The 17,920-nt window shown below is 31.9% G+C and overlaps 6 protein-coding genes across 6 annotated transcripts; 3 read left to right on the top strand and 3 right to left on the bottom strand.

The window, feature by feature from the left end:
• Positions 1-263: 263 nt before the first annotated feature.
• SHE1 (She1p) lies at positions 264-1,724 on the bottom strand (the record flags this gene model as incomplete). Its single annotated transcript, XM_003667891.1, has 1 exon — positions 264-1,724. The coding sequence occupies one exon, from the start codon at positions 1,722-1,724 to the stop codon at positions 264-266; it is 1,461 nt and encodes a 486-aa protein (XP_003667939.1).
• Positions 1,725-2,298: 574 nt separating this feature from the next.
• On the bottom strand, positions 2,299-3,468 carry HEK2 (Hek2p; the record flags this gene model as incomplete). Its single annotated transcript, XM_003667890.1, has 1 exon — positions 2,299-3,468. One exon carries the CDS (start codon positions 3,466-3,468, stop codon positions 2,299-2,301), a length of 1,170 nt encoding a protein of 389 aa, XP_003667938.1.
• Positions 3,469-5,655: 2,187 nt separating this feature from the next.
• RIB1 (GTP cyclohydrolase II) lies at positions 5,656-6,666 on the top strand (the record flags this gene model as incomplete). Its single annotated transcript, XM_003667889.1, has 1 exon — positions 5,656-6,666. The coding sequence occupies one exon, from the start codon at positions 5,656-5,658 to the stop codon at positions 6,664-6,666; it is 1,011 nt and encodes a 336-aa protein (XP_003667937.1).
• Positions 6,667-7,492: 826 nt separating this feature from the next.
• STU1 (Stu1p) lies at positions 7,493-12,385 on the top strand (the record flags this gene model as incomplete). The annotated part of the gene is made up of 1 exon (XM_003667888.1): positions 7,493-12,385. The coding sequence occupies one exon, from the start codon at positions 7,493-7,495 to the stop codon at positions 12,383-12,385; it is 4,893 nt and encodes a 1,630-aa protein (XP_003667936.1).
• Positions 12,386-12,611: 226 nt separating this feature from the next.
• Positions 12,612-14,729, top strand: POL12 (DNA-directed DNA polymerase alpha subunit POL12; the record flags this gene model as incomplete). The annotated part of the gene is made up of 1 exon (XM_003667887.1): positions 12,612-14,729. The coding sequence occupies one exon, from the start codon at positions 12,612-12,614 to the stop codon at positions 14,727-14,729; it is 2,118 nt and encodes a 705-aa protein (XP_003667935.1).
• A 153-nt stretch (positions 14,730-14,882) lies between these two features.
• Positions 14,883-17,915, bottom strand: NDAI0A05360 (uncharacterized protein; the record flags this gene model as incomplete). The annotated part of the gene is made up of 1 exon (XM_003667886.1): positions 14,883-17,915. One exon carries the CDS (start codon positions 17,913-17,915, stop codon positions 14,883-14,885), a length of 3,033 nt encoding a protein of 1,010 aa, XP_003667934.1.
• Between the last annotated feature and the right edge of the window lie 5 nt (positions 17,916-17,920).

The following is a 17,920-nucleotide window of genomic DNA, read 5'->3' as shown; positions in this document are numbered from 1 at the left end:
TACTCTGAAAGATTTAGAGATAAGTTAAAAACCAATAAATATCATATCAAATATAAATAAATTTTTTTTATGAGAATAGTAATGAGAGTCCATCTGACGTTACCTACTTTCATTATTTATGTAGGCTTGCGCACTGATATTCTCAATTTTTAATGTTATCACTTATTAAATTATAAAAATTAGTCCATAATACTTATACATCCCCGCTGAGATACCAAAGAAACGAACGAAATGAAATTCCAAAATTATTGTCTCGCATACTTTCATCTCCAAACAGGCCTTTTAAAATCTTGCTGATTAATGTTTATGTTATTATTAGATTTAGAATTATGAATTGTATTCATAGTAGATGAAGTAGACGATGCTGATGATAATGATGATGACAACGTACCACTTGTTTTACTCCTGCCGATTTTTATGGTTGATATTTTATTGCTATTAGTTGTGTTACCATTACTTATTGACGAACTTGTAATATTTGTATGCCTATTTTTATTTGTTGAGGATGCCGGTAACTTGATGGTATTCGTTGATGTTGATCTTGATATAGTTGATTGAGTATACAATCTGTCAAATACAGACCGATTATTAGATACAGATTCAGGCACAGTCTTAGTATTGCTACTCTTAGTGGCTATGTTGTTGTTGTTGTATGACTGTTTCGTTCTCAGTATAGAGTTGGAAGCTGAATGTGGAACCGTTCGTTGTAGTTGTTTAAGTTTCGGAGGTCGAAATGATGTTCTTGATGTATGGGTATTATCAGGTACTGCTGGTCGGCTATTGGAAGATGAAGAGGTAGAAGAAGAAGAAGCTACAATAGGCGCTGATGAAAACCGTACATTAGAAAAACCTGAATTTATACTTGGATTTTTGCTTTTGATATGTGTATTCAAATTTTTAAAGATTGGTTCAGATCTCTTCATTTTATTTAGAAAATTGATAGTGGGTTTTAAAAATGTTGGTTCATGTTGCGGTACGTTTACATTCGGAGGCGGTTGTGGTATCGAAGATGACATTTGTAAAGGTTTTGCATTTGATAAGGGTGTATTCATTATTGAGTATAATGCATCGTTATTTGATACATCCTTTTTATTTGCAATTGAGGTTCTTAATCTTAATCTTCGTATTCGTCTTGTTATATCACTGACAGGAGTTGCTGTCGGTACAATTGATCTTCTTTTCGTTCTAAATGTTGAATCATTAGTTTTGAATCTTTTAAGTGATTCTAGATTATTATTATTATTTTCATCATTATGGGAAATGATGGTGTCTATACTTTGTTTCTTTGGAGTTCTTGGTAAAACTTGTTGTTGTTCTGCTTGCTGTCGTTGTTCGTTAATGTTAATATTGTAAAGATATTTATAATCTTGTAAACTTTGCATGTTGTTAAACTGAATGTTATGTTTCGATTTAAAAAATTCCTCGAAGTTACTGCTTGTAAGATCGTTTGAGTCATCATTGTTGTTATTATCATTATGTTGTTCTCTTAATTGTTGAAACTTCAATGTTGTTCTTGAATCCAATTCATCAAAGACCTTATTACCTAGTGTTTTAGAGACACCAATTGTATCAATTATATTTGAATTTTGATGATGCTGGGCTTGCTGCTGTCGTACTGGATCATTTTGTTCTTCTCTTTGTTGAATTACTCTTTCATTCATTCTATAGTTAAAAATATTTGAATTTTGGTTCAATAATCCTTGTCTGTTATCGTTATTATTCATACATCCACAGCTTCATTCATTCGTCTGGCCATTTCTTGAATTGTTTTAGCAAAACATGTTGTAAGATACATGCTAATACTAATGCTGTACGTACGTATGTATGCAAATCTTTAATTCTATAGAATCTAAGGTTAACATTTTTTTCCATTTTTAATACTTTTCGGAAGGGAAAATAATAGCAGCTTGAAGAGCAGTAAGAAGTAACAACAGGTAAACAAGTGTGAAGTTTTCGCTGTTATCCAATTCTGCATGAGTTAATGGACCCAAGGGAGCTTTGATGGGCAAATCCATGGGTCGCAACTCCTTTAAACGTGATATAATGACTGCGCAACGAACTGAGCTGGATGTGGTATTTTAAACTAAGGAATATAATCAGTATAAAAACCAGTACATAGATAATTAAGGCATTGAACTTATTTAGTTAATTGAATACATAGATAGATATATAGTTAGATAATAATTGTAGAAAAAAACGAAAGTGGGATGGATAAAAATACAACTGATACAACGGCAGACCAGAAATCAGAATCCGGGAACGAAGCAAAAAAGAAGGAATATAAGTTCAAGTTTCAAATCAATCCATTTCGATATCATTATCATTTCTAGTAATAGTTTCATTATTGAATTTAGTTTGACGTCTAAGGATTTCAGCGTCCAAGTTTCTTAATAACATTGATTCAGCTAGTTCTACATTTTTCTCTAAATTACTAGTTATGGTAAATATTCTATTCTCTTCTTCGTCATTATCACTATGATGATCATCTTGTCCATCTCTCTTTTGGATCATGATTTTGGTCTTGGTAAATTTCCTTAAATTAGCAATTCTATTACCTTGTTTCCCTACAATAGCACCTACGTAAATTTCAGGGATTTTCACGTTTCTTTTGAATTCATTATTACTATTGTAATCATCAGCATGATCACGTTGACGCTTGTTCCCATTGTTTTGCGGGTTATTATTATCCGTATTATTATTATTATTATTATTATGAGAATTGTGATGAGAATTACTATAAGACAAATGAGGATAATAACGTTTTTCAGGAATAAAATTGACATCGATATCATTCAATAAGATTTCACACACGTCAATTAGAACATTAGTGATTGAACCTGGGAATCCTTGAATTTCTAATAATCTTTCTTGTGAATCAGGTAAGAAATCCTTTGATGCGACGATTTTGACACCATGTTTACTAATCAAGGATTTAATTTTGTTACCCCCTTTACCTATGATTGATGATAAATGATGATTTGATATGATCAATCTTACTGTTCCGATTTTATTCAAATCGATTTCTTCTTCAGCAACTTCCTCTTCTTCTTCTCCTTCTTGTTGCTGTTCGTCGTTTCCATGAGATGGTGGTTTCAATTCAGCTGAAGATGGAGGTGGTAAAATATTATTTAAGAAATGGAAAGAATATTTTTCTAATTTTAAAGAAGGTAATACGTTCCCGTTAGTGTCGAAATCAATTTCATTTAAGATTTCAATACAATCACCGATTGCGTTAGAGACGTTATTAATGGGACCAGCACATGATAAGATACGATCTGAGCAACCGGGGACTTTATCAGAGATACCAATTTTCACGGTATTATTTTCTCTAATTTTGGAAATTGTTGATCCCTTTAGACCAATAATTTTGGCAGCTTCCTTTAATGAAAGTAAAATTCTTAGATTGATTGTTGGAACAGGTAAGTTTCCAGTTTCAGGTTGTTGTTCTTGAGATGGTGAAGATGACATTTTCTTGTTCTTTTTCTTTTCCTTTCTTTCTTTCTTTCTTTCGTTGAAATATTTTGGTATATGAATTAATGGGTATATATATATATATATATACTGAATGAAGATGAGAGTGTGTATGCAGGATGTGATCTGATGGGATTGTATATATCGAAAATCTATGTTCAGTTCAACTCAATTAGCTTATTATTTTGCAGGGTATGATACAATACTTGAAATGGAAGTTTTCTAGGTTCTTAATCTCCAGTTTATCCTATAAAACAATGAACGAAAAGTTATGTAATCTCACAAGTATTACTGTTATTCTACATTTCGCCTTCCTTAGAACGAGAGATTCGCTCTGATTAAAGTTTCCATTTCCTTCCTTCCTGTTTCCCTTTCCAAATTTCCCTTTTCCCAATTTTTCAACTTTTGCAGAGAAAAGAAAAATTCAATCCCGGGTAACCAGAGAATACAACCACAGGGGAAGGAATTAATGGGGAAAACATCAACAACAAGCGGGGGTACCCGTGGGGCTGGGCCCGTTGTGGTCTTTCCCCAGAAAAGATATCCAACGCTTCGCATTCAGTCTAACCAAGGCTTTGGGCCTCAATGGATGTTACGTGCGTCCCCGAGGGTTTCGCATGAGCGCTGATTTATTTCACCTCAATGGGTGCGACCCGATCACACACGATGGTATTTTGATTTCAAGTTTCTTGACAATTAACGTTAAATTTTAGTGTACAATTTTGGTTCACAAAGGTTTATCTCCTTTTTGGTTATTCTTTTTGGTAATGAGTGTCATCTTTTTCTTCGCGCTTTGAAACGTGATATAATCAATACGTTTTCTTCGAATTAAACGTTCACACTTACCTGACCAAACGAAACTCTAATTTCTTCACACTTTCCAAAACGATTCATCATTAAATTTAGAACTATCAGAGACCTTAGTAGTTATGGAGGTAATAAATAAATGATGAATAAACATATCAGTAAAATCTCATTACGTTGTAAGAAAAAAACGATAAAACTACAAAAATACTTATGTACTATATATTTTCTGGCTTCAAGATATCCCAACAAATATCATTATATTCCTAATTTTTCTTAATTGTTAACTGTGTTTCGACTTCGGTATGTAAAGAACCCAGACTTATTTGAAGGGAATTACATACTTACGCAATCGACTATCTCGATTCGGAGTTCAAGTGTTCTGCCCGGGGCAAAATGAACTTTAGCAAACTGCATAACAATATCTATCTATCTGCCTGAAAGAAGAGAGAAGAATTATAAGAAATTGTTTTTACTCGCGAGGCAACTTGAGGGTAGTTTGTCTGAACTTAACTGAACTATATAATTTCTTTTTCATCCATCTGGAACAGGTTACAGACGGGGTAGGGGTTAAAGGTGGGAAAAATAAATATAAGATGGGGCAATTGTTCTGGAAAAAGGGTACGTTAGGTTAGAAGTAATGACTCTTCAGTAATATTAGCTATATTTTCCAAACCGCAGAGGTTCCTTGGTGCTATTTCTCTCACTTTCCCTATAATTGGCGAACAGGGTAGGTAAACGGTAGCAGAGAAATATTTTGGAATGGGCTTAAATAAGAGAAGGGTAGGCGCTGAATCATCTCTAAGGTAAAGGCGAGGCTGACAAATTTCTGAGCAAAAAGAGAAACACCCAGACATCGGTTTCCATACAGTTCCAAAAGAAACTATTACCGTGGTTCGTCAACCATTCATTCACTCACTCGCTCACTCGCTCCTGCGCCGGCCTCCCCCCCGCGGATGGATGGAGGGAACCAGTCACCGACGGGACGGGGGCTCATGGAGCGACTTGTGACATTTCCGTTAATATTTCCGTCGAAAGTTTCCGTATTATTAATTATGTAATTAGTAATATTATCATAAACCGACAACCGGTAAAGTTCTCAAAATACACACTTAACTAATCTTGATACTTTTCTCCATATAACTTAAAAAGAGGTGTCCACCCTGTCTATTTATAATAAACATTTTAACTCAAATCTTTTCTTTTCAAAAATATTGTTTCACAAGTAACATAACATACCATACATAAAGGCAGAGACTTTCTTCAAACCAAAAGAATTCTATATATATTTCTCCATTTGTACATTCAATCATTTGAACATACATCCCCTTGAAACAACAAACTAAAAACAAACACAAACACAAAGACAAGTATAAAAATATGACTAAATCATTACCAAAAGTTGAATGTATAGCAAGAGCACGTATCCCCACCACACAAGGTCCAGACATTTTTCTCCATTTATATACAAATGATCAAGATAACAAGGAACATCTAGCCATAGTATTCGGTGAAGATATAAGATCTCGTTCACTTTTCCGTCAAAGACCCAACGAAACACAACAAGATCGTATGATTAGAGGTGCTTACGTGGGGAAATTACATCCTGGTAGAACCATTGCTGATAAAGATGATAGATTAGGTTTACAATTACATTTCGATACTAATGGTGAATTATTACCTGATTATAATTTCACTACTTGGGATTCAGCTAAAAATTCTACATTGGTAAGGATTCATAGTGAATGTTATACTGGTGAAAATGCATGGAGTGCAAGATGTGATTGTGGTGAACAATTCGATAGAGCGGGTAAATTGATTTCATTGGATGTGGAACCAGAAACTGGTATTAAAGGTGGGAATGGTCATGGTGTTATAGTTTATTTAAGACAAGAAGGTCGTGGGATTGGACTAGGTGAAAAATTGAAAGCTTATAATTTACAAGATTTAGGGGCTGATACAGTACAAGCTAATTTATTATTGAAACATCCTGTTGATTCAAGAGATTTTTCATTGGGGAAATCTATATTGATTGATTTGGGTATTGAGAACGTTAGATTGTTGACTAATAATCCTGATAAGATTAATCAAATTGATTATCCACCAATTTTGAAGTGTGTAGAAAGAGTTCCAATGGTACCAATCCATTGGACTGATGCTAATAAAGGTATCGATTCTAAAGAAATTGAAGGTTATCTAAGGACAAAAATTGAAAGAATGGGTCATCTTCTAACGGAACCTTTAACTTTACACTCTAGTGAACAACAACAACATATAACGAAACAAGAACAACATTCATGCTCAACACATAATACCGCTAATACTGAAACAGATTCAACTATAGTAACCTCCACAACAAAGAGAGATAACGCTAAGATAATAAACGCTTAATTCAGATAAATTTAATAACGAACCATTATAAATATATATAATTTACCATATTTAAATTCTTAACATCAATTAATAATCATTATAAATAGATAAACGAATACTTTTATTCTTTAATATATATATATATATGTACTATATTTTGTGTCAATTTAGGACACCTCTTTTCGCTTTCTTCAAGTATGCTGGGGTAGCATCATATATGGGGGACGGGATCTACTCATAAAGGATATTACAAGAGATCTAAAAGTATAGTCTCTACTCTATTCTTACGAGACTAACGAATTATACTATATTATAATACGTATATTATACTATATAATTGAACATTGTTAACAACGCATGGATGTATTTAATACCCGTAGAAATTTGTACGGGTAACTTCTTGGTGTTTTTTTCGAGGACGCGTTTGTTTATTTTTTACTCTTATTATTTTGTGGAAATGTTAAACAATTAAGAAGAGATTCAATCGAATACAATCCAACACTCGATGCGAGAGGATCTGCTACTGAAGGGGAAGAAATGATTGATACATTATTAGCAGGGGAATTGGTTTGAGAAATTAATATATTGCAATTGTTAGAAGACACATACCGAATACTTTGCATATCATATCATATCATATACCTATTAGATACCCCACGCGTCAAGCCTTGTACAAAAAAAAGATAGCAGTTTGACATAACAGTTCTATAAAACTAACATCTCTACGACAATCAACTTTTTTATCATCAACAATCGCATTTTGCATATTACCTTAACAGACTATACAGTTTACCATTCAATAAAAAAATTAGGACACGTACTTATCTCAAACCCCGTACTATTAATGAGCTCAATAAATAATGGTTACACTCTCCCCAATACATCTACCTCTACTACATCGAAATCCAACTCCGCAGCATCTTTCGAAAAATTATACACACTCTTAATTGAAAATCCAACAGAAATAACATCCATAGATGAAAAACTATCGTTGTTAACACAGTTTAAAGGTCATGTGAAAAAAGAATTGGTCAACATACCTTCTATACCATCTTATTTCAAAACTTTATTAGAACTGCCAAAACTTTACCCAAACGTGATTAACCTAATAACATTATCACATTCCTCATTATGTTATTTAATTAAAAGAGTCGCTGTTCAATCTCCATCTAATTTTAATAGATTAACCGTTGACAAATTAATAAATTATTTCATTGTGGAGTTACCAAATATCATTATAAATAACAATAATAATTCATTGGAGCAAAAGTTTTGGTTATTATCAATAAAATCTTTAGAAACAATATATTTAGTGACTCCTTTGTTTTTGGAAGATCGTTTACAAAAATTATTGACAAATTATCATGATAATGATAAATCAATATCTTCATCTCCTATTGGTGCTTTCATTAATTCAGACAATATAAAACTAATACTTTTAACTATCGATGAATTAATTAAGATAAATTTGAAAAATAATAAAAACCCAATCTTCACTTTACAAATATTTATTCCATATTTTGTTAAAATACTGAATGTAAATAATAACAGAGATATTAGAACAATTGCTGAACTAATAAACGATATTTTGAAGAAATATTTAAATGATTCCTTAATTTACGATTTTGCCCATCAAATTTCTGATAATAATGAAGAGATTAAATCCATTTTCATAAGGGAAAAGCTTAATATCAATGAAAAAATTATTCCAAGTTCGAAATCTATCTCAATAAAATCGAATAATAGTAACAACAACAACGATATAACAGCTGATGATTCCACCTTCGATAAGGACTATGAATTTGATTTACTACTGAAAGAATATAAACCACCAACGTTTTCTTCCTCTTTCACCAATAACACATCATCGAATACTAATTCCGTCATATCATCATATTATAATTCGATGGATCAACTACAATCTGATTTAAACCAATTACTGATACCTTTCGAAAATCCAAAAGAAACTGAACAAAATTGGAAACTAAGACAATCGAATGTCATTGAAATGAAAAATAGAATCTTTAATAGTAAAAACTCTTTACTGTTCCAATCTGACTCTCAATCTCAACCAGATAACCTAATGACATTGGTATCAATTTTGAAAGAACTAAACTTCTTTGATCAAATAACGAAAAGTGCATTATCATTGAGAACCTCATTATCATTAAATACATGTCAATTAATTAAAGATATTTTGATCCTTTTAAATGATACCTATCTAACCCAACAAATGTTGGATCAAATATTTAATATCCTGAGGAATTTAATAACTTCAACAAAAAAAATCTCTTCACAATTCGCATCTCACTGTTTAATAGTCATGATCATGAATTTAAATCATTTCCATAATAAATTCTTCCAAAATTCTTTCGCATTAATTAATGAGAAAAGTATCTTCCCAAGAGTTATTTCGTCCATCTTATTAAGATTAATCCTAATTAAATATAATGATAATGGTGACGATAATATCAATCACGATGATAATAAATCAAAATTAGGAAATAATATGGTATACATTGAAGAATGGCTGAAGAAAGGTATTACAGATACTCAAACAATTGTGAGAGAATCAATGAGATTGACATTTTGGTATTACTATAAAAGTTTCCCCTCAGATGCCAAGAAATTATTAAATAATTCATTTTCTATCCAACTGAAAAAATCAATTGAGTTATCAATTCCATCTCATTTAAATATAGATTATTCAACTCCTTCCAATTCAAGAATACCGTCTAAATCAAAGTTATCACAGCATGAAAATATAAGGAGAAGAAGATCAAGTATAAATAATAATAATAATAATAACAATACCAATGCACCCAAAAGTTACCCAAGTTATGCCAAACCAACAATGGCATCTACTTTATCAACCATGAATAGTCAGAGGAGTTCGAAAATAAGATCAACAAGTGAAATATTGTTAAGGGATCATACAAAGAATAATAACGACAGAAATTCAATTGAGCACAATTATGGTTCTATCAATAATGGGGGTACTCACAATCGTCCGAATAAAAGGACGGTCAGTGCAGTAGTAACGATGACGACGACGGCGACGACGACGACACAAGAACCGTCTTCGAATCAATTACCACCATCTAAGAAACGATTATTATCTTCTGCATCTTCCTCTGGTGCCTCCTCAATGGTAACTTCTCCCAAAGGGTCTAATACTGAAACAAATACAAATAATAACTATAAAATAGATACTTCAAACCATCTAGATTTAACAGGTGATCTTTCGAACAATCACTCCAACACATTACTCAAGAAATATATGAATAACAATACAAATGATAAACAACAATCGAAGAAAAATGAAGATTCTCATAAGGACAGCGGTACATTGCAACAAATATGTGACAGATTTAGAACCTCGAACTCTTCCGATGAACCGTTACAATTATTACAGAATTATTTATTAAACTCTAATTCCGTTTTGGAGTTGAATAATGATCAAATGAAAGAAATACAACTTGAACTTCGAAAGATTATGGTCAAAAATCCCTTTCATTTGAAAAATTTATTAACTTTATCTAAATCATTAGAAATTATTCCGCTAGGAGATATAATTGAGTTATACTCAATCAATAATTTAGAGTCAAATGATCTACTCCATAAATTATTATCACTAGAATCTCATTCGTCAATGGCAACTTTAATCAATACAATACTGGAAAGATTCGATAGATTAACAAACCTTTCATATCATGAAGAAGATAATGCCAAAAATGGTTCCATTCTATCCCAAGAAATGTTGTCATTATATTATTTGAAATATAGATCCAAATTCTTCAATTTTGCATTCAATTTACTAATAAATATTTTCCATGAATTGTCTTCAAGAGGAATTAAACAACATCAAGTAGGGCAACAACATATTCCAATAGAAAAATTAACTCGGAAACTTTTAAGGACTTATGGTAATGAATTCGATTCTAAGGTTTACAATAATTTATTATTTGAAATTTATTTATTCAATAAATCAATCTTCTCCAATATTTTGAAAGATTTCGAATTGGTTTCAATCAAATTGAAAATCTATAACGAATTGAAAACAAGAGACAAAAATATCTTTAATATCAATGAAATAATGATTAAAAATGAACAAGTCGCAGTTGCGAAAGAAGATCACGATATACTAAACGACGGTTTTGATGATGATGATGATGACGACGATGAAATTAAACTTAAAAAGTACATGGAAATGACCATGGTTAACCCATTCAACAAGACAAATAGCAACAAAAAAACCGAGAATTATTCTGATCACAACAGTAATAATCAAAGAACTACAAGTACAAGCAGTGTCGTTATCCACAATGCATCATCCCTTGATGAACAAACGAATGAATTTATTATGGAAAATAATCCAAATAATGATAATAGGATCTCTGAAATGACGAAAGTTATTAGTGTTTATCAAAATCCATCTAAATCGAGAGATATAAATAAACAATTACAACAAGACGTTCATTACGGAAATAGTATAGAGACGAAAAGAGACACAGGGTTAAGCGGTATATTCAATCAAAAAGAAACGGATGATAAAGTTAAAGATGATCATGAGCATAATGTGAAATTTAGCATTGACCCACCAACAATCATAAACGGGAAAAATAACCGAATAGATAATGCTGAAGACATATTAGCGGAACAAGATTCAAATATCCAAATACCTAAACCAACTTTGAAGAAAAATTCACAATTTGAGAATACGTCATCAAAATTGAAAAAAGAAGTTTCATTGTTTAATGAGAAAAAAGAAAATTATGAGCCTTCATCATCAATCGTAGATGACGTATTTAAGCCCAAAACGCATACACCATCGCTTGTGGCTCCAACTGAGAAAAAAAAAGAAATCACAAATAAAGATATATCAATGCCATTGTCATTCGTAAATAAATTTGATTCAAATTCTTTAATTTATTATGAAATTGCATGCATCTTAATGAATCCAGTCAACGATGTAGATGATTTCCAATATTATTTCAAGCATATGATAAAGGCGATAAATAGGATCAAAAGTGGTTCATTTACAATGAAGCATTTGAACTATTTGATTGAGCCATTGCTTATATATACTAACCATGAGGAATTGGTGCAATGGTTATACAAAGATAATGGATATAAGGAACTTTTGAAATTATGTTGTATGCTTTTACAATCAACAGACGAGACGTCGTCGATACCCATGAATTTAAGTTCAAAGTCATTAATATTGATCCATATCTTAATTCATTTGAAATTTGATATGGATAATGATAATTATGAGTTGACTGAAATATGGAATCATGTCGTATTGATGGTTAGTAAAATGTCGGATTATAGTAATGAAATTTATTTACTCATTCAAGAATTAAGAAACACTTTAGTTACGTTAGAATTATTCAATTCTTCTAAATCAGTGACAAGAATTTTAAATCCATTGGTCACAGACATCGATGACTCAAATAATGGCACGAAAGAAACATTCTTGTTAGAAACATTATATGCTATCTTAAGCAACAAGCATTTTATAGAAACTATTTTGAAGAAGAATCAGATTACAGAGATCATCCAAACAATGGTAGATTATACTACATCATCACGTACACGTTGGAGATTTCAAAGTATCCGGATTATAAATCGATTGTGGGAGACAAGAACGATAACAAATTATGATGATCTCTCAATGTTCAATTGTTTAAATGAAGAAACATTAAAATTAGCAAAATTGTTAAATAATTTGTGATCATTTTTTTTCGCGTTTGTTTCTCCAAAACGCGACGCGTCTATTTTTTTCATCATATTTTACTTCAAGTCAATCATCAACATAAGATATCATTTTTATAGTTAATAACATATAATATTCGGAACATTCAATTCATTTTGAATTTATGATATTATTTACAATATGTTTATTTATTTATACCAGTATTACTGTATATCAACGAATCATTGCACCCATTTAACAGGAAATGAGTTCTTTTGTCTCCAATTTTGGTCCCGAAGTTGATAAACCGGAGATCCTCACAATTTTGGAGAATCTCTCAAAGATCCATGCCATATCTGCGGAAGATCTATACATCAAATGGGAACAATTCTCTATAGGGAAGAATGAAACCCATACTGAATATTCATTAAGAAATCTCGATCAATTTAAACAATTTTTACAGCAACAAGTAGAAAAACATGCTAAATCAATCTCATCTCCAATTATTAAGAATAAAAGTAACAATCCATCATCATCACTCAAGAAGCCTAGATCTCTCAGACCTTTGAATGCTAGTCCAATGTTTGGTATTCCACTAAATTCCAGCCCAAGGACTCCGCTTTTAAAGAAACGTAAATTAGCTAGTGCTAATCAAACTAATTTGAATGGGAATACTCCTAATGGTGCCAAGCTGGAATTCAATAACGGTAATGATAGTAATTCAGATATTAAAATGGAGCAGGAACAAGGATCAGAACGTCCACCGGCATCTGATATAATTGATAATGAAACATCTACGGTATCTGTGAAATCTGAAATAACATTTGACTCGGCTAATACAAGTGCTATTAATAATATGTCAAATGTAAAAATCGAACCTGGAGAGGATACTTTTGGGAAAATACTAGATTCATTAAATCCGGAGAATATGGATGTATCAACAGGGTTAAATTTAAATATTTTAAAAGGATTAGAAAGTAATAGTGACAAGAACAGGGAAAATAAAGTCAAAATTGCACCATTTTATGATCCGCAAAAGTATAAATTTAGAACAATGAGGCAGAATTTAATAGATGCATCCGATGTGTTAGATGAACAAATTGAAATTTTCACAAAAATCATTCAAGAACACTATAACTTATCACCAAATCAATTCAGCGATCCAACGATTCAATCACAATCTGAAATTTATACTGTCGGTAGAATTGTTCCTGATTCTCCAACATTTGAAGGTAGATTAAATACTGAATCTATCGCGTTAGAAACATCGAGAATCTTGGGGATAGGTAGAAGAGTTAGGTTGGATTTATCAAACATCAAAGAACTATCATTATTCTGCGGCCAAATAGTAGGACTGAGGGGGAAAAATGCCAATAATGAAAATTTCTTAGTAGATGAAATCTTATCATTACCATACCCAGATGCTCCTGTATCCACTGAAGAAGAAATCAAAGGATTTCAAGAAAATTTTAATAATGAAACTATGAAAGTTATTGTAACGAGCGGACCATATTTTTCTGAGACTAATATCGATATGACTCCACTAATTGACTTCGTTGATAAAATAAATAATCAAGTGAAACCTCATGTGGTAATAATGTTTGGACCATTTATTGATTTAACCAATCCCCTTATTTCCAGTGGTAGCATACCAACTTTCCCCAACTTGAAAATTCAACCAAAGACTTTAGATGAGTTATTCACCAAAGTGATGACCCCCATTTTGAAAACAATCAATTCACAAATTCAAGTGATACTAATACCATGTACAAGAGATGCATTAAGTCAACATGCATCATATCCGCAGGATTCATTCGATAGGAAACAATTACAGTTACCGAAGAATTTCAAATGTTTCACCAACCCATCCACATTCCAATTAAACGAAACTTTCTTCGGTTGTTCTAATGTTGATATTTTCAAAGATTTAAAAGAAGTAACTAAAGGTGGTGAGACATCATCAAGGAATAGATTTGATAGGATATCAGAACATATCTTACAACAACGTCGATATTATCCAATTTTCCCAGGTGGCACGAGGAATGTTAAAATTGATAAAGAGAAGAAAATATTCAAACATATAGCTGGTGCAGACTTAGAAGTACCATACCTTGGATTGACTGAATTTGTTGGGAATGTTACTCCTGATGTGATGATTTTTCCAAGTGAAATGCCAAGATTTGCCAGAGTTATTCAAAATGTCATAATGATTAATCCAGGTAGGTTTATAAAGCAGAAGGGTGGGAAAGGTACCTTTGCACAAATTACGATAACGAAACCAAGCTTAGAAGATGATAAATTGACTAAAATGGAGAATGATGATGAGTCTGTGTATCTTCATAATGTGTGGAAACGTGCAAGAGTAGACTTAGTAAGTACATGATTGCTCGCTTGGTAGATTTGGAAATTAAGGATATTAGTAAATTGTTATTATTAATTAAATAAATAATTATAGAAAACGACATATGATTTTTTTAAAAAAAAAGTTCAGTGTTCATAAAAATATTCAGTATGGGAACGGAGGGGGATCAGTTAATTAAAGTTTGTTCTGAATTTTTGTTAAAAATCCAGGCATTTTCTTTTTTTTCCCCCCTGGGGTAGTTTCACTTTTTGATGATTTCCTTCTAGAAGAATGAGTAGTAGCTGTCTTTTGAATATGTTTAATAGGTGATTTTACAGTTTTCAAAACCTGGGAACCGATAGAATGTCTTCTTTCAACTGAAGGAGTAGTATCAACAGTCTCATCATTGAGTTGTAACTTTGGGGCATCTCCCATGTCCTCATTGAAATGTTCACCTTCATGTGCTTGTGCTGCTAATTCCATCTGTTGCCTTGCTAATTCCCTTTCTTCTAATTCTTGTGCATTGAATTGTTGTTGTTCCGGGTTTCTTTGCTGGTGTTGCTGGTGTTGTTGCTGCTGCTGTTCTTGTTCATATTCATGTTCTTGTCGTTGTTGCTGTTCTTGCCTATATTGTTCTTCTTCATCTTGTTGATGTTTCTGTTGCTGTTGTTCTTGTTCTTGTTGTACTTGTTTCGTATGTTTCCCTGGTGGTAATGGTTCAATATCTGTCAAAGTATCATCTTTCAAAGCAGCTGATGCAGCTTTAATGCTTAAGGACCGATCAGTACTCGACAGTGGGCGAGCTGTTGTGGGTTGTAGCTTTGAAACTGAAGTAGTTTCAATGATTTTTTTAGATTTTGATGTTGGTTTTGATCTAGAAGTGGGAATGACATCGGGAATAGTTGCACCAGCAACTTTATAAGAAACAGAAGATTTTCTTCTCTGTATTGTTCCTGAGGGTCTTCTCTTTCTTTGATCGATTATATCAGGTGGACGTTCATTAGCCGGTACGCTAATTACTTTAGGATATTCGTCACGGTTAACATTTTCATTTTCATATTGATTTATTTTGGTTGGCTGTTTCTCTTTAGTATAGTTACGATCCTGGTTAGATGTGTTTGTTGTTACTTCTTCATGAGATATATTTTCTTTTAAGAATTGTAGATTTTCTGGTTTTGATTCAATACTACTCATAGTACTTCTTCTTCTTCCTATAGTTCTTTCAGTGGATTGCTGAACATTATCGTTTTCCTTACTTTTTAAAAGAGTAAGGGGTTCCATGAATTCCTTAGTTGCAGAAATGACTTTAGATAAGTCAGTTTTCCTCTTGACGACAAGATTCTTATCCAATGGTACGAATCCTGTATTATTACATTCGTTCAATCCACAAACTATTCTTGACAAAAAGAAATATGATAATAGTACGATATGTTCCATTATGACAGCGAATAAAAGGATTGATGGCCACGAATGAGACAAGGGAAAAAATCTATACCAGATATCTTCCTTTTCCAATGGAGAAGTATATCCAACGTCTGGTAGATGACAATTTCTATACATGTATGTTAATAATGACGATAAGGTTGATCCAATGATTGCCATTACCATTAATATGATGTTCCATACGAATGTTGGATTTGCATTGACAGTATTGTTGTCCTTAACCTTTAATGGTACAGTGTTTTGTTGTTGTATTCTAGAGAATGAAGGTACTGACGGTTTACATTTTTCAATTGCTCTCCAAAGATCAGCTTTGATTATGATGTGATTGAAAATATAACAAATCATTGGGGACAATGGCCATATTATTGAAAACATTATAACGAAACCGAGTTGAATATTAAGTTTTTCATAATTAATATCCTCATTAAATTCATCCCAGGGCCCCGTAATATATGAGTTAGTTCTTTCCCATAGTTTGAAATCCTTTGGGTATGATTTTTTGAATTGTCTTTTAATCTTAAATTTTGTCGAAGTAGGTTTGTTTTCATCTTTAAATTTAGGCAAAACTTTTTCCATAATTAAAGGTAAGATGTTCTGAGTAAAAAATAAGATTAATTGATTTGTTACGGTGAAATAAAAGAATTGAATTTTATAACGATTTGTATGGACTTTGAAATTGGATTTTGTCACTGGGACATTCATGGACTGAACATATCTGGTTGTTCTTTGTTTCCATTCAGGAGTGAATTTATAACCGAAAGGTAAATAAAGGAATAATGTAATTAATAGTGGGGAATAATTGATAAAGAATGTTAACATAAAATTTTTCTCCACTTTTGATTTCTTTGGGTTGGGACCATTTTCCCAAGCAACAAATTTTTCTACGAATAATTTATTAAATATCGTTTGTAATGTTGGTGTAAATATTGATATTAAAATAGTTGGTAACAAAGTTAAGATGCGAATTAATGGGCCATCATATAATTGTGTGATGAAAATTTCAATTACAAAGCAGAGTAGTTGGAAAGAAATGAGAGCTATAACAAATGCTATGACGATAGGTATGAAACATAATTTTTTAATTCTAACTGTATTTGGATTGTCATAGCTGTTGATATTATCACTTTCATCTGACTGACCATGAGTCAATTTCCATTTATATTTGGGTTGTAAATCATATATCCATGATGTAGTGAAATACAGTGTCCAAATATTAAGTCCGATAGAATATAGTGTAGAGAATTCATGAAATGAGTTCCCAAAAAGGATTCTTACCATCAAGCCAGCAATAGCTAAATATTTTAATTTTTTGGTGTATGTTGCCATATAAGCAAAATATAATGATAATTTGGGATTACCTGTCAAATCAGATAATTGTTTCAATTCTGAATCTGTTGGTAATGCTAATGGTTTCTTATAAACTTGGTCATGGAAGAATTGGTTCAAACGTTTTTGTTTATCTAATTCATAGAGAGGGATAATTGAATGGACAAACTCATTATTTCTTACAGCTTCAAATAATGCTAGCGTTCTTGTTTCGGAAAGTACATTATTTCCATTATTATTGCTTGTAATATTATCTACTCCGCCTGAGAATGAAGTATATTCACTTGGGTGTTCATCAATACGAAAATACAAATAAACAGTGTTTTCATCGTTACCAGGTCTTGACAAAGCTTTGATTCCTAGCTGAGACAATTTAGAAACTAAAAGAGTCAAATTATCCTCTGAATAATCGAAACTTATGACATAGTTAGGATCAAGTTGATCCAATGTATCTGTCATTTTCA

This window comes from Naumovozyma dairenensis, chromosome 1 (genome assembly GCF_000227115.2).
Source record: "Naumovozyma dairenensis CBS 421 chromosome 1, complete genome".
Classification (NCBI taxonomy): domain Eukaryota; kingdom Fungi; phylum Ascomycota; class Saccharomycetes; order Saccharomycetales; family Saccharomycetaceae; genus Naumovozyma; species Naumovozyma dairenensis.
Note: the sequence above shows the minus strand (reverse complement) of the source record. Positions and strands in the feature narration are given on the sequence as shown.